Source organism: Xyrauchen texanus, chromosome 44 (genome assembly GCF_025860055.1).
Source record: "Xyrauchen texanus isolate HMW12.3.18 chromosome 44, RBS_HiC_50CHRs, whole genome shotgun sequence".
NCBI lineage: Eukaryota > Metazoa > Chordata > Actinopteri > Cypriniformes > Catostomidae > Xyrauchen > Xyrauchen texanus.
Window position 1 is genome coordinate 30,538,738 of NC_068319.1, and position 24,725 is coordinate 30,563,462.

General features: G+C 37.0%; 1 protein-coding gene across 2 annotated transcripts in view; it reads left to right on the forward strand.

Annotated features, from left to right (window-relative positions):
- Positions 1-24,725, forward strand: part of LOC127637031 (solute carrier family 12 member 2-like) — a 106,948-nt gene that overhangs the window by 36,131 nt on the left and 46,092 nt on the right. For both annotated transcript variants that reach the window (XM_052117876.1, XM_052117877.1), the window contains exons 2-7: positions 8,072-8,191; positions 12,930-13,005; positions 13,248-13,343; positions 21,307-21,446; positions 21,566-21,676; positions 21,767-21,875. In XM_052117876.1, coding sequence (XP_051973836.1) covers positions 8,072-8,191; positions 12,930-13,005; positions 13,248-13,343; positions 21,307-21,446; positions 21,566-21,676; positions 21,767-21,875 — 652 coding nt within the window. The remainder of the gene's footprint in view (positions 1-8,071; positions 8,192-12,929; positions 13,006-13,247; positions 13,344-21,306; positions 21,447-21,565; positions 21,677-21,766; positions 21,876-24,725) is intronic.

The following is a 24,725-nucleotide window of genomic DNA, read 5'->3' on the forward strand; positions in this document are numbered from 1 at the left end:
GGTGTGCTGTGACACACAACCCCATGACAGACCCTCCAAATCGATCCCACCCCAGAGTACAGGCCTCGATGTAACACTCATTCATTTGACGATAAATGCGAGTCCGACCATCACCCCTGGTCAAAACTGCGACTCGTCAGTGAAGAGCACTTTTTGCCAGTCCTGTCTGGTCCAGTAAAGGTGGGAGTGTGCCCATAGGTGACGTTGATGCCGGTGATGTTTGGTAAGGACCTGCCTTACATCAGGCCTACAAGCCCTCAGTCTAGCCTGTCATAGCCTACTGCTGACTCATAGAGGGATTGTGCATTCCTGGTTTAACTCGGGCAGTTGTTGTTGCCATCCTGTACCTGATCCGCAGGTGTGATATTCAGATGTACCGATCCTGTTCAGGTGTTGTTACACGTGGTCTGCCACTGCGAGGACGATCAGCTGTCCTTCCTGTATCCCTGTAGCGCTGTCTTAGTCGTCTCACAGTACTGACATTGCCACATCTGCACATCTCGTGCCTCCATTCAGCATACCTAAGGCACGTTCACGCAGATGAGCAGGGACCCTGGGCAGTAGAAAGGTCTCTTTAGTGTCCTTAGTTTTTATAACTGTGATCTTAATTGCCTACCATCTGTAAGCTGTTAGTGTCTTAATGGCCATTCCACAGGTGCATGTTCATTGTTTATGGTTCATTGTACAAGCATGGACATTTATTTTAAACCCTTTACAATAAAGATCTGTGAAGTTATTTGGATTTATGCAAAATTATCTTTAAAATACAGTGTTCTGAAAAAGGGATGTTTCTTTTTTTTAATAAAATAAAATAATATAATAATAAAATAATTTTATTATATAAAAAATATATAATATAAAATGCAGGAGTTTCAAAATAACAATGTTAATGTAAACCTGACCAAAACTAAAGTTGACAAAAAGAGAGAAATTTTAAGTATTTAGAAATGGTTTGATATTTTAACATTCATTTTCATGTCATTTGTTTTTAAAGCCTTAAAAGGTAATCACATATCCCCATTTTATTATATGATTTATATCTTTGAAATTAAATATGAAATGTTACAATTTATATGACAATTAATCATAAAAGCCCTAAAACAGACAATTAATCATCATAATCACTAATATTTGTTTGACAATTAATTGTCAGCCAAATTTCATAATCATGACCTAACTAGTCACACAATAAATATAAAATTTTGGCACAGACAAATGTGGCTCCCTAAAGCAGAGTTACTGCACTATCTGTCTGTCTTTCTGTCGGTCGGTGTATCTCAAACAATTTATGATTCCAGTATTATAAAATTTTACTAAATTTGATCATTTTAAATTTTCTTTATACGTAATCTTGACCAACCGTTTTTGAGATTTCGGTCTTGATTGTTGGTTTATTTCAGGCTAAGGCTAAAACAGTCAAATCTAAACCTGAAAGCTATTTGAAAAGTAAAAATCAAATTGAAATGAAAGTGGACTTTTTATTTTCTTAATACACTTGGTCTTATTGTGAATGATTCATCAGTGCACTTACAAAAATAAATAAATACATTTGTAACTTTCTTCAAAATGTAACAACTTCACCTCTGAAATAACTTTCCTTATGTGCTGAGATCAAGCCCTCTTATTTTGAAACCACCTGTCAAATAGAGACACTTTACACCCATGGTTCTCAATTTTTTGCATCACACCCCCTTTTAAAACAACTAGAAAAACTTTTGTGCCCATAATCTGATTAAAAACAAATATTTGCAAAATCTGTACATGATTCCAAACTTGCGGCCAAAAGTTTTGAGTCATGTACAGATTTTGCTCTTATGGAAAGAAATTGGTACTTTTATTCACCAAAGTGGCTTTCATCAGATCACAATGTATGGTCAGGACATTAATAATGGGAGAATCACTATTACAATTTGAACTTAAAATGCTTCAAAATGTCATCATCAAAAAATCCTCCACTTGCCATAGATGTGTCTGTATTGTCGGGCTCTTCTCACACACCTTACAGTCTAGCTGATCCCACAAAAGCTCAATGGGGTTCAGATCCATAACACTCTTTTCCAATTATCTGTTGTCCAATGTCTGTGTTTCTTTGCCCACTCAAACCTTTTCTTTTTGTTTTTCTGTTTCTTCCCATAAGGCCTGCACCCCTGATCTTCTCTTTACTGTTGCACATGAAACTGGTGTTTAGCGGGTAGAATTCAATGAAGCTGTCAGCTGAGGACATGTGAGGTGTCTATTTCTCAAACTAGAGACTCTTGATGTACTCATCCTCTTGTTTAGTTGTACATCTGGTCTTCCACATCTCTTTCTGCCCTTGTTAGAGACAGTTGTCCTTTGTCTTTGAAGACTGTAGTGTTCAGCTTTGTGTGAAATCTAAAGTTTTTTGGCAATTTCAAGCATTGTATAGACTTCATTCCTCAAAACAATGATTGACTGACGAGTTTCTAGAGAAAGGTGTTTCTTTTCTAATATTGACCTTAAGACATGCCAGTCTATTGCATACTGTGGCAACTCATGAATTGCTTCCAAAAAAAAAACATTAACCACAATTTCTTTCATCCTCATAGCACGGTATCTGATGAATAATGAGAATTGTTATAAAAAACAATGAAAACCCTCAGCTTTCGTTATTTCAGTTTTCAGTGTTTTTCTGAATAATGTTAAATTACATTCTTTTAAAAAAATTATCAGAATGAAAATTGTGTCACTAGGTTCTGTTATTTTGTGTTACAAAAAGAAAGCATTTTAATTACGATAATAAAATAGAATGAATATTGGTAGTGCGTAACATGGTTTAAATGGGCAAGGAGGGGGCGGAAACCGGCCGAACAGTCAAAGTAATATTTAATGAAACAAAAAGACACACACACACACACACACACACACACACACACACACACACACACACACACACACACACACGGCAGCTGCATGTGGCTCTCTCTCTTTCGAACTGCTGCATCCGGCTCGGCCTTAACCCTCTCCTCTGTTGATTGGCCCTCCTCTTCTTCATATAGTTCTTTGCAGGAGTATTGTTAATTGAGTAATTCACCCAAAAATACAAATTTTGTCATCACTCCCCCTCAAATTGTTCCTCTATGACTTCTTTTTATTCTTTAAAACACAAGGATAAGGATGAGAGAATAAAGTCTGATTGAAATTTAAGTCTTAATTCATAAAGTGTAGACCATTTTTTTTGGTCACAAAATTCTGTTTTACTGCAGAAAAATAGAAAATGGGTTTCATATTGCATCCCTCATTCTCGCGGAAGATGATTTATAAGTCCGTTTGTGATGTGGTTGCTTGAGCCGCATGATGAAATGAATCTCCGCACAGATCACTCATATGGTCAGTCTGAATATATATATATATTACTGAATACAGTATTAGGATAATGGATACACTGATTTAATGTTGGGTGTCTTAAACTCTTTTGCTCATCATCTGCCTGTGGACATTTGTATTTAAGTAATAGCACATGATATGAGATGAGTTACACAATGAAGATGAAGTCTTGGGGTGGGCTAGGGGTTTGTTCACATCACTATGAGCAGTATTAATAGTGAAGCTGGACTTGGCTAACAGTGCTTGTAAATTGAGTTTTTTGATTGGGATCAGTATCGGCACCATTAATGAATGAACTTTTTTTTTTTTTTTTTTTATTCTTCAAACTTTTTGAACAATTATCTTTGTATTACTGTTGAGTTGTAAATGTCAGTTTACACAGAGTGCTGTGCAGGTTTGTAGAGGAGGACAGAGTGTGTGTTCAGTGTGTGTAGTGTAGCGTTTCACGTGTCTCGGTGATGGCGAGTTGTTGAAAAGCTCCAGCGCTGTTGCACACTCGTTGTCCCTCCTGAACCCCACACACTCACCGCTTATCTTCTGTAGCGCAGGTACACTCGCCGCTCGCGCTGACAGACGGGTCATGTGACACTTTGACCCGTTGCCCTTGCCACATGTCAGTGGTCCACAATCATTTATAATTCATGAGTCTCTGTCCACTTTAATAATCAACTTATCTGTTTTCTCATATCCTGTTATCACCTGCTTTATATCATCACACACACTGAGGTTTGAAGGGGAAACAAATGAACTGATTAAACTGAAACAGAAATACTTTTCGTGGCTAACGTTACATTGGACGGCTTCAAACGTTCAACTGGACATATGAACACTGTTGGACAAAACAAAACTTTTTTTGAAAAGTGTTTTACAAAGTAATTTAGTAATGTGATTACTTCAATAAGGTAATCAATAAAGTGAGTAATCTGATTACAATATTAGAGTAGAAATTTGTAACTAATTCCCAATAGACCCAGACATCTATTTGATGGATGTTTAAATAGTTTTTTGGATTGTTTGCTCATCTGCAGTACATGTATAATATGTTTCCTCTGATTTCAAAAAGACATCAGCAGATGTACCGTCCGATCAGAAAAATGTATAAAGTGGATACATCCACAATCACGAGAGCTTCACAGATCTTCTTCAGTGTGTTTCATATGAACACACTTGACAAGCGGAGGGCCTGGGTAGCTCAGCGAGTAAAGACGAAAAGGGGAGGAAAAAAAACACCTGAAGCTTCTTTAATACTGGTAATCCGCTAAAATAATGGATTCTGATTTTTGTGTTTTGATTCAATTTCAACTGCATCTGGGAGAAACGGCACACTTTGTCTTTTCTGACTTTTGTTGAGCTTTATTATCATGCAGTGGCACACTGACAATAGTGATTGATGCATGTCTGCATGAAACAAATCCAAACACAAGTGGTCACTTGATCTTTTTCTATAAATCTTCAAAAGTGTTTTGCAGTTGAAAGAAAGTCGTACACATCTCAGATGGCATCATTTTTTGGTGAACTATCCCTTTAAATGACCAGGTGTAAACAGCGACGCGTCTCACCTGACCACATGTGGTAAGGTCACCCAAAATGCATCTTAATACCAGGTGGAAACAGGGTCAGAGATGTTTATGATTTAGAACGTATGCAAATCTGCTCTTTTAAGATGTTTATCAGATGTTAATAAGAATGCAACGCTTTATAGAGTAAACTATATTAACAGACATCCCGGAGATGTGCGTGTGCTATCTGGGTTACTTTTTTTGAGTAACTTGCCCAATGCAATTTGATTCCGAGTGTAAACTCACAAATGGGATAACATACTTTCAGTTATCATGGTAGTGTAGATTCAGTAGCATTGCAGGAAACTTGTGTTGTTTCCAAGTTCTGAATTTAATTTATTCTAAAAATCATAATGTTACAAACCTTTTTTTGCTGCATTTCCCTCCCATGTGTTCAAGAGAACAAAATAGTCACTTTTAAAGAAATTGGTGCAAAATGGAAGTGGAAGCCACTGTGGCTCTTTTAGGAAATGAATACCTGGACTGGTATCTGCTCTGATACTGATGTTTTTAACCGCATTGGGTACAAGTCCGACGAGCCCAATCCAAATCCGATACAGTGTGTTATCCATGGTAGTTACTGTCCAAAATGACACAAAGAACCATAAAATTACTGTTAAAGTATTGCGCTGTGTTCTGTCAGACTCGCATTAGATGATGCACACACAGAATGCACTTCACAAATGGTGTCACACTGCTCAACAACAGTCTTCCGCATTCTGTAGATCTGTATTGCACATGCACATAGCGTTGTATCGACACTGATAATGTTCAGAACCTTCACGGGGCAACTCTGATAAAGAGGATGATCTAGTGCTTGATGACATCTAGCTACATTGATCTTTTTAGAAATGCATATAATCAGCTATAAAAAGCTAAAAGAAAAATGCTCAGCTTGTCGACTACAGCAGAAGTACATCAGTACTGGTGCAACACTGAATTCTTCTAGAGTTTCTATTTGTTAAATGTGTTTCCATCGTTGTCCGATCAAATGAATATATCCACCTCAAGCAAGTTTTTTTTATTGCACATTTTGGAGATTTAATTTGCATCTTTGTGTTTCCATTCAGCATTTTTTTTATGCAGTACCCCAAATATTGCCAAAATATTTTTGAATGAAACTCTATTTTAAAACTGTGAATGCAGACATTCAGGACTGTTAATGGATGTCACCGTTATATAGGCCTATTGGTTCTGGCATTTTTTTAAATGTATGAAAGTCAAGTCATATCGTTCAACGTGGTTTGAAGTCATGCAGTAATACAGTATGTCCTAATGCCATCAGCTGTCAATAAACTCCAACTAATGAGCAAGTGTTGATGGATTCATATTGATTACATTGAGTGAAGGACACGGAAGAGGACGCGGGCTTCACGTGAACTTCAGCTGGAGAGAATATCCTGAAGAAATGAGCAGGTGAGGACAGGAGACCTCCGAACGCTACGCATGATCATCTGACGTGATTTCATCATTGCTGGAGATAATGAGATGTTTTACTCTCCGTTTGTCCTCTGCGCTGAACACTGACATTGAACAGCGGCTAACAAATGTCAATATCAGCCCGCGGCTCTTCGACATTTTTATTAAATGGCTGTTTGCTTTTTCCACACCAACAAATGCACATTTACATGAGAACTCTGTGTGTCAGGCAGGATGTAGTAAACTTTACACCCTATCATTGTAAAGTTTTTTCCTGTGTGTGTGTGTGTGTGTGTGTGTGTGTGTATATGTGTGAGTGTGTATTTATCACTTTGTGGGGACCAAATGTCCCCATAAGGATAGTAAAACCCGAAATTTTTGACCTTGTGGGGACATTTTGTCGGTCCCCATGAGGAAAACAGCTTATAAATCATACTAAATTATGTTTTCTGAAAATGTAAAAATGCAGAATGTTTTCTGTGAGGGTTAGGTTTAGGGGTTGGGTTAGGTTTAGGGGATAGAATATAAAGTTTGTACAGTATAAAAACCATTATGTCTATGGAAAGTCCCCATAAAACATGGAAACACAACATGTGCGTGTGTGTGAGCGTGCGTGTGTGTGAGCGTGGCGTGTGTGTGAGCGTGAGCGTGTGTGTGTGTGAGCGTGTGTGTGTGTGGCGTGTGTGTGTGCGTGCGTATGTGTGTGAGCGTGTGTGTGAGCGTGTATTTATCACTTTGTGGGGACCAAATGTCCCCATAAGGATAGTAAAACCCAAAATGTTTGACCTTGTGGGGACATTTTGTCGGTCCCCATGAGGAAAACAGCTTATAAATCATACTAAATTATGTTTTTTGAGAATGTAAAAATGCAGAAAGTTTTCTGTGAGGGTTAGGTTTAGGGGTAGGGTTAGGTTTAGGGGATAGAATATAAAGTTTGTACAGTATAAAAACCATTATGTCTATGGAAAGTCCCCATAAAACATGGAAACACAACGTGTGTGTGTGTGAGCGTGAGCGTGTATTTATTACTTTCGGGACCAAATGTCCCCATAAGGATAGTAAAACCCGAAATTTTTTACCTTGTGGGGACATTTTGTCGGTCCCCATGAGGAAAACAGCTTATAAATCATACTAAATTATGTTTTTTGAAAATGTAAAAATGCAGAAAGTTTTCTGTGAGGGTTAGGTTTAGGGGTAGGGTTAGGTTTAGGGGATAGAATATAAAGTTTGTACACTATAAAAACCATTATGTCTATGGAAAGTCCCCATAAAACATGGAAACACTACGTGTGTGTGTGTGTGTGTGTGTGTGTGTGTGTGTGTCATTCATCTGTAAAGTGGAGTTTGGGGGAGTCTGTTCATATCAATTGTTTCTGTAGAGGAGGGACAGTTCCTGTGTTTGACCTTTTAACAAATACAAGGACAAATAACTGCCATTTAAAGATAAAGGGAAGGTTCAACAAATTTGCTGATGTATTTGCTTGAATCTCACAAACTACATTACATTTGTCACAGCAAAATGGATATATATATATATTATACACACACTTTACAATTTAAGTGACATTTTTTTCACTTCACAGAAATGAGAATTGGAATGAAATGTGCTGGTCATTTAAATGTCACAATGCAAACAAAAAAAAAAGAATATATAATGACCTCCTTATTTGTGTTTTTGACCAGTTTTATCCTATGACTATTTTATGTTTTTGTGTATTAATATGTATATTTGATATGTGTGATTGTAGGAGCCTTTTGAGGATGGTTTTGCTAACGGTGAGGAGTTGACACCTGCTGAGGAGGCTGCAGTCAAAGAGGCTTCTGAGTCTAAAGGAGTTGTGAAGTTCGGCTGGATTAAAGGAGTGCTGGTGAGACGTTCTGCATCTATAGTGTCTTAATAACCATAAAACAACACAAAAAAACTGTAGAAATCAACTACTGTTTTACTTTAGTATTCCTTTCATAATCCTGTTCTTGATGTTTGAACATGGTCGTGAACATTCAGTATATTAATATTAGTTTGGATATAACTGAACTTCTTAAACATGTCTGCTAGAAAGGTTTTACAGTTATACATCAAGCTACAGTTGAAGTCAGACGTTTATATATACACTTAGGTTTAAGTCATTAAAACTTATTTTTTTAACCACTCCACAGATTTAATAGTAGTAAACTATAGTTTTGGCATGTCGTTTATGACATCTACTTTGTGCATGACACAAGTAATTTTTCCAACAATTGATTTTTTTATAGACAGATTATTTCACTTATATTTGACTATATCACAATTCCAGTGGGTCAGAAGATTACATATACCAAGTTAACTGTGCCTTTAAGCAGCTTGCACATTTCCCGAAAATTATGTCAACCCTTTAGACAATTAGCTTCTGATTGGAGGTGTACCTGTGGATGTATTTTAAGACCTACCTTCAAAACCTTTGCTTGACGTCATGGGAAAATCAAAAGAATCAGCCAAGAGCTCAGAAAAACAATTGTGGACCTCCACAAGTCTGGTTCATCCTTGGGAGTAGTTTCCAAATGCATGAAGGTACCACATTCATCTGTACAAACAATAGTACACAAATATAATCACTAAGTAACCACACAGCCATCATACCGCTCTGGAAGGAGATGCATTCTGTCTCCTACAGATGAACGTAGTTTGGTGCGAAAAGTGCAAATCAATCCCAGAACAACAGCAAAGGACCTTGTGAAGATGCTGGAGGAAACAGGTAGACAAGTATCTATATCCACAGTAAAACAAGTCCTATATCGACATAACCTGAAAGGCTGCTCAGCAAGAAAGAACTGTTTCAAAACTGTTTACAGTTTGCAAGTGCACATGGGGACAAAGATCTTATTTTTTCGAGAAATGTTCTCTGGTCTGATGAAACAAATATGAATCTGTTTGGCCATAATAGTCATCATTATGTTTGGAGCAAAAATGATGAGGCTTGCAAGTCGAAGAACACCATCCCAACTCAAGATATCAACCAGTAAGTTAAAGCTCGGTCACAAATGGGTCTTCCAAATGAACAAAGACCCCAAGCATACCTCCGAAATTGTGGCAAAATAGCTTAAGGACAACAAAGTCAAGGTATTGGAGTGGCCATCACAAAGTCCTGACCTCAATCCAATAGAAAATGTGTGGGCAGAACTGAAAAAGTGTGTTCGAGCAAGGAGGCCAACAAACCTGAATCAGTTACACCAGTTCTGTCTGCAGGAATGGGACAAAATTCCAGCAACTTATTGTGAGAAGCTTCTGGAAGGAAACCCAAAACATTTGACTCAAGTTAAACAATTTAAAGGCAATGCCACCAAATACTAACAAAGTGTATGTAAACTTCTGACCCACTGAGAATGTGATGAAAGAAATAAAAGCTGAAATAAATCATTCTCTCTACTATTATTCTGACATTTCACATTCTTAAAATAAAGTAGTGATCCTAACTGACTTAAGACAGGGAATGTTTTATACGATTAAATGTCAGGAATTGTGAAAAGATTTATGACATTTAGTTTAAATGAATTTGGCTAAGATGTATGTACACTTCTGACTTCAAATGTACTAAGCTTGTTCTCAAGGTCACAAATTTAGATACACATTTTTACAAACATTCACTTTCAATAATAAATAGTGTACTACACAAGGCTGACATATGAAGGTCATCGTACTAACACAAAACATACTGTAAAAGAGAAGACATTTACTTGTCCTTGCCGAGCTCACTTTAGAGTCTTTTATGCACAATACAGTGGAAATCACCAGCAGATTTACTTCAGTATTCAGTGATCGTCCAGATGATGTTAAAACACAGTAGTGGGTCAAATCCTGTCATAACTGTGAAACCCAAACAGAATCACAGATGGAATGAATATAATGTTTAAGGTGAATGTTCATTTCTATTGGCCGTGATAATGACTCTTTGTTAGTTTGTCATGTTCTGCTGCCTTTATACAGGTCACTTTAGAGGCTGAATGTGAAATGGTCATGTGGTTGTAATGTTTAATGTGCTAAAACTCTGGAGAAGATGTGGCTCTGCTCAAACATATCAACTGCTCCAACACACACACGCACACATAAGTGCAGGTTTATTTATATATAATAAAAGCTTTTCATAGTCAAGTTCTGCTTCTTGTCTCCTGCTTAATATTTTGACAAGTCTTCCTCTTTCTTAAAGTTGTCCTCACATTCACCTTCCCGGTCTATTGAACATTTGACACCAAACAGGTTCTCATACAGTCCACAAGAGAAAATTCAGCAAGTTATGAAAAAGAGATGAAAGACTGTCCTTCATTCCATGTTCATCCAAAGTGTCTTTCAAACCACAACAGGAACTCGATCGATGTTTGAAACGATTCCTATCGAACAGTGTGCGTTTCAGATGTGTTTAAAGAAATGTTCCGGGTTCAGTACAAGTTCAGGTCAGGTTGAAACCTGCAGAAAATAATTAAAACCTCACGGTTACAGTAATAAACTTGCAATGAATATCCATGGGAGAAGGTATTAATCCATAAAATACACAATTTTACAATTATAGGCACAAGACTTCAAAGTTACATGTGTTAAATTGAGACTAGTGTGACAAATCACTTGCTGACCTCTTCTCGCGGTGTAAAGTTATATAGAATATTTTTACTTTGGCATCATGAAGATATAGCAGCAATAATGCCATTTAAACCCAGTCATTTTCACATTGCACGTGCTACTAGAGCTGCACAATTACACAGATAATCAAATTGTTCATTATTTCCCTTGATATTACTTCACTGCCGTTTTATACATCAGTAAATCAATTGCACATTGACCTTCTTGGTAGCATGTCAAAACTGAACTGTTATTCCATTACTGAATACTTTTGGTCCTTTATATAAAGTGTATTTAACTACTATGTACTAATATTAAAATACGTACAATACAATGTAATTATTGTGTAAGTAAATGTTGTTCTCACAAGATTCACATTCGCCGCTACTGACGTTGAGGTACGCGTAGGTTTAGGGTTAGGGGTTAAAGGTGTCCTCAGTAACTTTTGTCTGTGTGTCATCTTGGACTTACACTGACACCTAGTGGTTTGGATGCAACATCATTTAAAATCAATAGTTTTCAGTTTCAGATGCCCTTGTAGAAGTGTATTCACAATCTTCAATGATTACTTTAATCAGTGATGAAAGTGTCAAATAACAGGACGTTACAGGACAGTATTCGGCGGGTCATGTGATTCTAACGCTCTATGTAGAATAAAACAGCTTTTATAAGTTTACTGATATGACTGGAGTCTTCATTTTAATGCGAGCGCTCATGATGTCCTACATATATTGCTAAATTATGATTCACATCTTTAGGAGTTCAACTTTTTTAATTCGAGGAAAACATTATTGAGTGCTCCTTTAAGGTTAACGGTGTAACTACAGATAAATGAAATGTACTTTAAATGGAAGTACGACTCAACTTTCTCTTTATACATTTAAAAAATTCTCAATTCTTTAGGAGTAAAACTGTTTAAGAAGAAGAATATTACTGAGTGCACCTTTAATGAAGGGGTTTCTTCTACCCTGGACATCAGAATTTAAGCATCTCTGATTTGTCATTGCTCAACGGACATGCCTGCATCAGGTGAAATACTCCACCGCTACGAAAACACGTTGTAAATGCAATGTTTTGATGCAATAATAGTTGACTTAAATACAATGCTGTTAGCGTCATTTTCACGATCTCTCTCTTTTTAAAAAAAAATATCGCGCAGCCCTAAAGACTGATTGATAACTGTGCGTTGAACCGATGTCGTAGGCTCCACATTTATAGTTCTGTGTTGGTGTCTGTGTCGTTCTGTGATATACATGGCCAAAATGCTAATTATACATTCCTAAATAAAGCAATGCCATTTTTGGATTGAAAAGTATTTATTAAATTACTGTAGCATTAAAAATGATTTCAGAGTATGTTAAGATGTTGAAATGTAGGTACAATATTATAAATTATACATGTGGCCAAAATAAACTGCTAAACTGCTTCTCTGCTTACAAAGTGCACCAATCACAGCTGTTGTCATCGGTGTCGACGCGACACTGTTCCATTTCTGAAGAGGTGCATGTCAGCCTACGGTGTTCAACGCAGAATTCTAAATCATTAGTGCAACGATTTTAGAGGGACATGAAACCTACTCCACCCACAGGATTACATCAGGAATGTATAAACCCATATTTATCTGCATAGAAGAGCAGTTCTACAGTACCTCAAAAACATTTTACAGCTTAATTAACTGGTTTATGCCTCAAAAGCAGAAATGTAAAGCATGTGTTTTTGTTACACCCCCTGTAACGCTTTCACCGTAGACTTTCGACTGAACGATGAGTTGACATTATGGTCAAGTTTGATTTGTTAAACGCTTTTCACAATAGACATGCTTTCACTGCAGCTTTACAGAAATGATGCTTTCATCTCTCAAATGTGTTGAAACACGAATGCTTTCGATAGATCTTAGAACCTGGAACTTTTCTTTTGAACGCCAATGGGTTCCTGTCCTCTGCTCATTGGTGCCAGTGTATGTGGTTTGACACAAACTGCTTTGGTTCTCAATGTTTCTGTCATGTTCCTCTGTGCAGGTGCGCTGCATGTTAAACATATGGGGTGTGATGCTCTTCATACGCATGACATGGATCGTGGGACAGGCAGGAATTGGTAGGTTTGATTTGGTGGGCGTGTGAATGTGCTGCTCTTACACTTCATCAAGCTGCAGTCATTTATCACGCTACGCTGATTGTTACGTTAAACTTTCAAACACAAGTTCATTTAGCGACACCACTGCACAAGAACTCTGAAAATACTGCATATGATAACAGACGCAAACCGTGTTTTATGTTAATTCTGCTTTTCTTGATTAAGAAGAGTCAATAATGATGTTCATGTTTTTGTGTCCACAGCATATTCCTGTTTAATTGTTATAATGGCAACTGTTGTGACCTCCATCACGGGCTGCTCGACCTCTGCGATCGCAACCAACGGCTTCGTACGAGGAGGTAATTTTACAAAATTATACCTCTGTATGCACGTTTTGCATTCACCAAAAATGACAAATATGTTCAATTCAAAATGTGGGGGCAAAAAATAAATAAATTCTTCTGTCTTTCATTTGAAAGTGTCCTTATTACACATATTACATGTAGTAATAACAGTCAATTATGCATAATTACGAGCAACTAGCACTAAACCTATAGTAAGTACATGTTGTTCATTAGTAATCAGTTACTTGTGTGACTGCACTGTAACCAGGACAGTGTCAAAAAGTGTGACTGTATAGTTCTTAATATTCTATTATATTCCTACTTAAACATATTATGGCATAAATGTGAGTCAATGTTGATTTAATTCTTAGGATAAGAGGTAATAAATTTACAATTTCTCAATGAATTGATGCTTGATGTAAATGAACGAGACACTGTTTCTATTTTTATTGGTTAGAAAAAATATGCCCTCGTAAAGGTAAAAAAACTGCCCCTAAAATAAAATCCATGCGGGAAATATTTGCCATTAAAGTAAAAACTTCATTTCAGACACTGATTCGTAGTGATGCTGAGTTAAAAATGAACCCAACAGAATTACAAAAATAATAATTAAAATATTAAACTCCCCGTAGTCCGTTATTGGTCATTAATCTATTGCGCTGCCCTTGGAATTGCGCACCACCTTCGGTATGTCAATCAAGGGTTACGCCAACATCCCGGCAGATTCCCAGCTGACTCCTCTGACAACCACCACATACTGGCCATTTGGTCTTCACAAGGTCATTTTTGATAATCTGAGGTGGCGGCGTTGCAACTGTTTTTTGAAACACGTTTAAAAGTATTGTTCAATAGTATCCATTCTGTCTGAAACACTATGAGAGGTGCTTTTGGGATGCTACTCAAGAGACCTGTGATGAATTTCTAAACTTTTTTACTCAGTAAATTGAGCATATTAAAGGTGCTATTGTACCTTCACAATTTGATCAACCACTTATACCTTCCCCGTCCAGCCCCCTGACTCACTCTCAACCAGTGTCATCAGAACAGTGAGCAGATGTAATCTCCAGTTACAAGCTGGATATATTTCTGTTTAGTTTTAAACAACTTTTACACGTTTACATGTTTTTACAACCATTAATTCAGTGTGACAGCTAGAGTTACCAGCTCATTGTTCCAAGCAGTTTTTAGCATGCAATTCTACATCCTTTGTTAAGAAGCCTTCTTTGAATCCAGCAATACACAATAATTATAGGCCGATCCCTTAATTTCCTTTTTATTTCTGGGATTTTGGAGAGAGTTATTTATTTGCAGCTCTACTCATATCTAAATATTTCAGTCTGGCTTCAGACACTTGCACTTACACATCTGCATTGCTCAAGGTTACTAATGATATTTTTCTCCCCGTGGATTCAGGCTTACATGTTATCTTTGTCTTATTAGATCTTAGTGCCATGTTCGACACTATCGACCATAACATTCTTCTCAATCGTCTCGAGTGTAGGGTTTTGCCTCCTGTCTAAAAGATAGGACGTTTTCTGTAAATGTAGGGAATTTCTCTTCTACATCATCTCATTTATCATGTGGTGTCCCTCAAGGGTCAATTTTAGGACCCTTATTATTTTCTTTGTATCTGCTTCCTCTAAGCTTTATTTTCCAGAGATACGGTATATCCTATCACTGCTGTCTGATGATTCCTAATTTTACTTACCAGTGAGCTTAGACAAGTGTTTATTTGATAACATCCTAAATTTCTTCAAAGAAATGAAACATTGGCTGGTAAACTTTTTTTTTACAACAAAGTCCCTCCATGTCCGGCCACCCAGTTAGGTCCTCTGTCATCGAATGTACAAGATCATGTAAAAAGCCTTTGAGTGATTGTAGATTCATCATTACTTTTTAATAAGCATATTAGTGCCATTATCAAGGGTAGTTTTTCCACCTGAAATCTGAAAAAGTAGGTTAGCTACTTCAATAGACATTTTTAATCCTCTTTGAAAATGTATTTATATTCTTTAGCATTTGAATAGGGATTTTTAATAGGATAAATTAGCTAAATAATTCATGCAGTATTTATTTTTATAATTATTTTTAACGGATAGAATCCTGTCATTGTATATGATTTGATTGATTTGTAAAGCACACTGGGTTAACTTCTGTTGTTTTTAAATGTGCTCTATAAATAAAGGTTGACTTGAATTAAACAGATGATAGTTTGAGCCACCCCTGAATGTAATCTGTTCGTTTGGTGCCATTAGTGATGCTGAAATGACAAACTTCACCTAATGTTATATTAACACATGTGATTAAGAGTCCTCCGTTGTTGTGAAGACTATTTTAGCAGCGTTTTCTTGCTCTTCGTTATTAAGCTGTACAGCTGCTTTTCAACTTCACTCCAGTTTTTCTTATGGTCTGGTTCTGTGCATTAGATAATAGAACGGTACTGTCTGGTTCCAGAAGTAAAAATCCCATTCATTTATCATTTATAGAGAATTGATTTTCAATCATTTAAAGACAGACCTACCATGAGCTACAAGTTTGTTCATCGATGGTTTATGCTTCCGTTGCAACCTATCTCAACTTCATTGTTTAAAAATCGTGTTTGATAGCAGAATTCATGGTAAACAACAACATTACCCATGGTACATCAGAGATAGATCCAATCAACGAAAACCGTGAAACGTCCCTCTGAGCGAGCGCACACTCGGAGCTGGCTGGTTTGGTTCATGGATCACAATTCTTATATGAAGTCTATGGGAGAAATGAATGGTAAAAATACTTGCGGATCCCAGACGGGTGAATAAGTGGACGGGCACTGTTGCGCTCTATAGCAGCAGTTCTCCAAATTGTAGTGAAATGAGATTTTGCTATCATCAAACAGTCACCAGTCCATGGGACGTTCTCTGAAAAGATGCCTTTTCCATTTTGAGGGGGTGATTTGAAAGTTCATTTCAGACGGTGTCTTTACGTGTTTGTAATATGCACTGAGCCACCTAAAGCTGGAAAGGTAACAGCGTTGACTGTTTTAGAGGCAACTAGCCATGCGCTCAAGGTCCTGACACAAGTTGCTATTTAGATAGAATTTATGCAGATTTTGTTTTTACAAATATTTATCTTACAGTTATAAATGGTTTACAGCATCATTATAACATGGTAGATCTTTTAAGATTGTCACCTACTGACACATAAGACCATTTCAAACAAGGAGTTTCCTTTCTGAAAGGATGTAGTCATTCTGACAATTTCATTTATGGAATAGTGCTTTTTTTTTTAAACATACTCTTACACTCTTACAATCATCCTCAATATAATACAATATAAATGGTCATATCAGCTAATAAATATTGTGAGTAACATTTCAGCAACAGTTAGGCCAGTCACGATTATGAAATATTCGTCCGATCATGGTTATTTAACATAACCGCAATTATTGTGCACTTCAAATTACAATCACATTTTAATGCCCAAATAAGGGAATTTTAAACGAATATATAAATGCTATCAATGGCACATTAGCGTGTCATTCATTTGAACTCCCGAGCGTCACTGAGCCGTACAGCAGACGTCAACCAGAGAAGCTCCTGTCCGGAATAACATGTGAAGCGCTTCTGAAGTGCTCTGATGTGATGAGTGATGTGATGTGAGCCTCAAACTCCCACAACAATATACACAAACTAATATCAACTTTGATTGTGAACGCACTAGTACTCCGGTTTCACTTTAATTTAACGATCGGGTTATGACAATTGGTCAAAGCGGGTTCATCCCCACATTGTTAATGACACAAAGGAGACGCATGCTTTTTTCCTGTGGAGTGATAAAAGTATTAAATGAAATCTCAAAGGTTTTGATTCTTGAGAAATAATCAAAGAGCATTAAAATGAAAATAAAGTAAAGAAATTATAATATAAATATTTTACTATTGCTTCATTTAACAAAATATTCTAAATGTACAAATATATTTTGTATTTAAATGATTATCAAAGCAAAATTACAAAATATGCATTGACGTGAAGATAAAAATATGAATGAATATTGTCAGTGATGACAGATTTACATTTGCATTTATGCATTTGGCAGACACTTTTATCCAAAGCGACTTACAGAGCACTTATTACAGGGACAATCCCCCCAGAACAACCTGGAGTTAAGTGCCTTACTCAAGGACACAATGGTGGTGACTGTGGGGATCGAACCAGCAACCTTCTGATTAACAGTTATGTACTTTAGCCCACTACATCACCACCACTCCAATGGCACCAGATTTAATCCCCACGAGGTGTCGTGAGTCTTTTATTTCTCCTCTAGAGGCCGCTGTTATGCTGTACAACCGTACAAGTCATTCTAACTGTAGAATCTTCCAGCGCCGGCCACAGAGGAATTCTAATAATGAACAAAAAATGAAACTATTGTTGGGATTTGACAATAACTGATATCTTTAAAAAAAACAACTATTGGCAAGAATTAAAAACCGATATCAAAAATAGCATAACTTCATGGCCATGCCCACTGAGTTAAAACATTGCGCTGCGCTTGACGCTAGTGCTCGACGCTAGCGCTCTTAAAATAGGAGCCAGAATGTGTGTATTTTGTAAACAACATCCTCGTATGTAGGGCTGGGTGATATGGGCAAAACAAAATATCACAATATTTTTTTTCATATCATTCGATATTGATATTTATCTCTAAATATATTTCATACGATTAATGTGGAGGAAATGAATTACACATTTGTTTGACCTAAAAAATGAAATACAACTTGTTTGTTTACAAGTAAACTCCAGAGGGTAAGTCATCTTTAAAGTACACTCCGTTTAGGATTTAATCCTACATAAGATATGACCTATTTTTGTTTTCATCTTCAGCTGATATTTGACTCCACTGAAAGACTTTCTTGTGACGAGGTGGCAGTAATGCACCGTAAGCCACCAGTGTTCAGTCAATCGCTGTTGTACTGGTCAGTGCTGTCTTGTTCGGTACACAACAATATCATATTCACAGGATAGCTAGCTGCTAGTTAGCGACTACTGAGCCTCATTGCCGGTTTCCATGAGAGCTGGGTTGCCTGCTAATACTTAAAGGCTGATTTTATAACTGATAATGGCGGAGGGCCGGGTCATGATTCTACACTCCCGACCCCTTTTCTGGCTAATCAAGCCTCCGAGAGGGATAGAGGCCGACAGTGGACAGTGGTGCGACAGAGAGAGAGAATGTTTATGGGCAGCTGTCCGTCATATGTGTGTGTTTGTGTCTTTTGTTTAAGTTCTTAAACCCTTGTTCCCTTACATTCAGATAAATATTGATTTTGTTTATCGCCCAACCCTACTCATATGTTTTGTTTTTCTTGATGATGTTAAGAACTATACATTTTATATGATGCATCATGAAGGCATTGGTTATTCTTCCTTAAAGATAGTATTTACATATACTCTGTTAATGAGAAACATCTGTCCTCTCAATCACCTTTTGTTACTTACAATAATTCAGAGCATGACACTTTTGAATGCAGATGCCAATGTTTGTTTTTTTTAAGTTTGAAAGTTCATTTGAATTAGTTGCTGTAAGATTCATTAACAGACCACTTTGTTTCTACAGCAAAAGTATCCAAGTTTTCATCATTCTGTGTTCTGTAGAATGCACTGCCGCACATTTGGATTGTTTTTAACGTTTTTGGATATGACTTTGGCTCATTAAGCCTAGATATTTGGCAGCATGTTTATGTCTTTGGTCTTTTAGACCTTCTGGCTGATGGTCTGAATCACAGTATTTCCACTAAACCATCTCCTCATCTGTATGTATGTGTGTGAACGCTTCATCAGGTAGAAAAGCTCTCTGCATATCTCTCACAGTTCTCACAGCTTGTGTTGAAATTCAGTCGAGTGTTTTGGCCTCAGTGTTTCTCGATGTTTCTCGATGGGCCAATTTTCAGTCTGAAGGTCATCTGTAATTCAGGATAATAACACTAGATGATTTTCTGTGTTTATTCAGTATGGAAGTGAAATGAGCACCCCAGGAGGTGTGGTTTTTATTAACTGAATCACAGGAGGGATTGGGTTTGTTTTACATAGTCAGGGATATATAGTTTTAGTTATTTTTACTGACACCATTTTTAGATCATTTTACAGCACTACTCTCTCACAGAAAATTCAACATTTCTTAAATTGTCAGCATCTGTAGTTTTTTAAATAAAGTTAAAATGTCTGCAGGGAGTTTGATTGCCTATATATAAGTATGAGTTGTTGAGTACGTGCTCATGTTTTCAGTCAGTGAGGTGTGCAGCGGTTAGTCTGTGAGATTAGGCTAAATCTTTCCTGGTATTCCAGCAATTTATGTAATACATTTCCCCTACTTTCCTGAATAAGATTCAACATGTTCAAATGCTTATTTAAGTATGTGCTCATGCTCTAAACACACACTGAAGCTGTGCTCTTCATTCACATCACATTTTTTGCAGAGAAAAATCTATCAAATTCTGCAGAAAGGGTTGAAACTTGGTCAAGTAAATGAGGCAGAGTACTAAATTTTCATTGGAAGCTGAAACCATTTTCAAATGAACCACTGGTGTACCTCAGGGTTCGGTGCTAGGCCCGCTCCTCTTCTCAATATTCACAATATTGCACCAGCAGGTTATTATTCTAGACAAGCATTGTTGAATTAGCATGAAACATTAATATTTTATCTTTGAATTTAAACATCAACTCTCAAGATGCAGTTTTGAGGGAAAACGCACAAGAGATTTTTGTGAATCATGCATCGTTTTGTGAATGATGGGTGTTTAACCCCTTTTCCACATGGGGATCACAGATCCCAGGCCTCATGATCGGTATTGTTTGCACTAACTGCATGTTATTATCATACAATTCTTATTTAATCTTGAAAACCTATACATCTTTAGAAAGATCTAATACTCCAGCATTGATATTTAGCCTTTGTTTCACAATTGAAATGTTACTGCAAGAGATTTTTCTTCATTTGTCAAAATATCAAAGCAAGAGCTATAAAAATGAAACCGTTAGGAAGATTCTCTTTTTGATTTGCCTCTAGCAGGCTACAGTGAACAACATCCAGTAGAACATTTAGTCCAAAAGTGTGCACATTTACAGAAATATTGTTGAATTCTCATATGTTTACTTAGAAATGATTATTCAAGTCCATTTTCCACTCAATTATGCAATATGAAGCGCTGGCACGATCTAATACTCTCATATGGTGAGCTTTATTCCCTCAGGAAGCTAGAGTCCACACAAGGTCAGTTCTCTTTCTAAATATGGTCTTATAGAAGAAGAAAGTAATGACGTCATGCTTACCTCAGAGCCCACATGACAGGGACTTCCGCATACCGTACCATATTAGGATATTACATTATAAACGCTGAATGATTTGACTGGTGAGAAGTTTTAAATGGATGATTACAAAAATATGTGGTTTGTCTAATTTCAATGCGGACTCTGGTATTGTTATATGTTTACTGATCGTCACTGCAGAAGAGCTCATTTCATTGAAAACTGCTTTCTGCCTCATTATATGAATGGAAATCACATGAGATCAGTAAAAGACAATGTTATAACATCTCCATTTTGATTGGAAGTATAAGATATATGCACTAGATAATGTGAAATGTGTCATGCTTGCATTCTGGATCCATAGCACTCATGCTGATGCTTTATGTGGCCTTAATCACATGGCATGGTCTTGGAAAATGTTTAATAAAACTCATTCATCATACTCTTATTTTAAGTCATGTTCCTTAAATTTGATCAGACTTGTAGCTTAAGCTCCATTGTGTTTCTAAGGGTCTACCAGATCAGTGGAAATACTTGTGCAATAAATGTAGGACTGCACCTTATATCAGTGGACTCGTAATGTGGGTCCTAGCGCAAGACTTGATTCATTGTCGATTGCATAATTGGAGCTCCAAGCAATGCAAGAGTAACTATAAATAAACCTTGAATTTTATGTTGAATTTTGTGTTTTTTCTCAGGTGGAGCGTATTACTTGATATCCCGAAGCTTAGGTCCAGAGTTTGGTGGCTCTATTGGTCTGATTTTTGCTTTTGCTAATGCTGTGGCCGTGGCCATGTATGTTGTGGGTTTTGCTGAAACTGTCGTTGAGCTTCTGAGTGTAAGAAACAATCCCATTCTCATCAATAATGATAATAAATGAATCATTTATTTGTGAAGATAATGAATGCCTCTAATGCGGTATGCTATATGTAATAATAGTAATAAGTGTGTTTGTAGGCAGCTGGTGCATTGATGTTGGATCCCATTAATGATGTGCGAATCATCGGCACCATCACGGTCATTCTACTGCTGGGTATTTCAGTGGCGGGGATGGAGTGGGAGGCAAAGGCAAGCGATTTCATCTTGTTTCTCTTTGAACATTAGTCAGTGCAAATCACCATTCAATTCATGATTTGCCAACATGATCTTGTGTTTCAGGCTCAGATATTCCTCCTGGTTATTTTGGTCACGGCCATCTTCAACTACTTTATTGGATCCTTCATCCCTGTTGAGTCCAAGGAGAAGTACGGCTTCTTTGGCTATGACGGTGAGAAACCAGTTGAGAACAACTGATGTCGACACTTGTCCAAGGCCACTGGTTGTCTAATAGTTTCAGGGTTCCTCTGGCCATGGAAAACCTGGAAATATCAGGGAATTTGAAAATTGTGAAACGTCATAGAAATGAATAAAATCCTAAAATCACTGACATCTCTATAGTAAATGTAAAGTTAAGATCAGCTAGATCAGTGTTTCCCAACCTTTTTTCTGCCACGGCACACTTTTTACAACTAAAAAATTATACGGCATACCACTATCCCACATAGGCTAACCATCGTCAATATTTTTCCTTTTCAACAACTTGTGCATGTTTTCTGTCCATCTTAGTATCGTGTTTACTTGTAATGTTTGAAATTCGGCTATGCAAAAAAAGAAAAAAAGATGCATACAGTGCTTGCATTAGACTTTCTCAGGGTCATAAAAATTCCATCATAATCTATTATTACCCATCATTTTAATTTTCATATTTCAATGATAATAAGACATTTAATAGCTTTTATTTTCATTCACATTTTCATCTTTAATCATGAACTCACAGGACTAGCATATAGCAGATTATGCATTTATTTATTTATGAAGAGACAGTTGAACAACAAAGAAACAAAGCAGATGAATGTTTTTTCCCCCGCAGTGACAGCGGAGGCTACTAAAACACGACATATGAACAACACAATATTACAAACAAATAAGAATAAAATATGAGCAAAACATGTAAAAAATGAACTGAACAGAACTCAATTCACAAGTCAAACCTTCCTCCTGGTCCGCATCGACTGTGCGTAATGAAACGCAGGAGAAGAGTTGCAGAAAGCATCACAGAGTTGGGAGGTGTGCACAATAAACATTGAAAACATATATTTGGAAGAGATAAAAAAAAAGCTTGCCGTTTCTTTGAAAGCAGAAAGTAATAAAAGGACTCGTTTATGTTTAGAAGCGTTTTCTTGCTGAATTTAAATTAGTTCAATAACTGGAGTCTCTGATATTCATAAACAATAAGATAATATTTAATTCAAAGAAATTATAAGATATTCAATGTCTCCACAAATTTAGACAGTTTTTTTAATATTTCTTGTTGCTTAGTACTCTCAAATACATTATTGGTGAAGCAAAAACGTGTGTGTGAAAAACACTTTGGTGTGACATCACTTCATAGACTTTAATGTATTCTGCAGCACTGACATGAGTCATGTGATGACCCTTTACACGTATAAATATCACTCACTTCATAGACTTCAATGTGTTCTGCAGCGCTGACACGAGTCATGTGATGACCCTTTACTCGTATAAATATCACTCACTTCATAGACTTCAATGTGTTCTGCAGCGCTGACACGAGTCATGTGATGACCCTTTACTCGTATAAATATCACTCACTTCATAGACTTCAATGTATTCTGCAGCGCTGACGTGAGTCATGTGATGAACCTTTACACGTATAAATATCACTCACTTCATAGACTTCAATGTGTTCTGCAGCGCTGACACGAGTCATGTGATGACCCTTTACTCGTATAAATATCACTCACTTCATAGACTTCAATGTGTTCTGCAGCGCTGACACGAGTCATGTGATGACCCTTTACTCGTATAAATATCACTCACTTCATAGACTTCAATGTATTCTGCAGCGCTGACGTGAGTCATGTGATGAACCTTTACACGTATAAATATCACTCACTTCATAGACTTCAATGTGTTCTGCAGCACTGACACGAGTCATGTGATGCCCCTTTACACGTATAAATATCACTCACTTCATAGACTTCAATGTATTCTGCAGCACTGACACGAGTCATGTGATGCCCCTTTACACGTATAAATATCACTCACTTCATAGACTTCAATGTATTCTGCAGCACTGACGCGAGTCATGTGATGACCCTATACACGTATAAATATCACTCACTTCATAGACTTCAATGTATTCTGCAGCACTGACGCGAGTCATGTGATGACCCTTTACACGTATAAATATCACTCACTTCATAGACTTCAATGTATTCTGCAGCACTGACACGAGTCATGTGATGACCCTATACACGTATAAATATCACTCACTTCATAGACTTCAATGTATTCTGCAGCACTGACGCGAGTCATGTGATGACCCTTTACACATATAAATATCACTCACTTCATAGACTTCAATGTATTCTGCAGCACTGACACGAGTCATGTGATGACCCTTTACACGTATAAATATCACTCACGTCATAGACTTCAATGTATTCTGCAGCGCTGAAGCCAGTCATGTGATGACCCTTTACACATATAAATATCTCTCAATTCTGCACATTAATCATTGCTCTTCACAATCACAAAAGTCACCGATTATGCCTTCAAAATGGTGAATTTCTCCGAAAGGTTTTCACAGCACACCTGACAATCTTTCACAGCACATTAGTTGGGAAACAATGAGCTAGATATTGCTTGTGTGCAGTTTGGCATCAAATGAAACGCTAGATGCAGCGTAGTGAATAGAAGTAAACAACACAGGTATATTGAGGGGTGTTTTTTAAATGTTGTAAATCTGACATGGCATCTAAAAAAACATGGTGCTCCTGCACAAAAAACTGATAACAGCGAGACGTGCTGCAATGGACAAAGATGTCCATCTAGCACATGTTTACATGGAAAAACAACTGAAAAATTGAAAAAAATGCAGATACATTGAAGAATGTGTTTGATGTGAACGGCCCCTTAAACTTACTCCCAAGCCATAGTGATAATTTATGAAAGAATTGTTCTTTTGGGTCATTGAAAGGGCGCACAAATCAGTCTGAATTACTCATAACAAATTGGTAAATTTATAAAAAAATGTAAACGAAATATGTCTGTG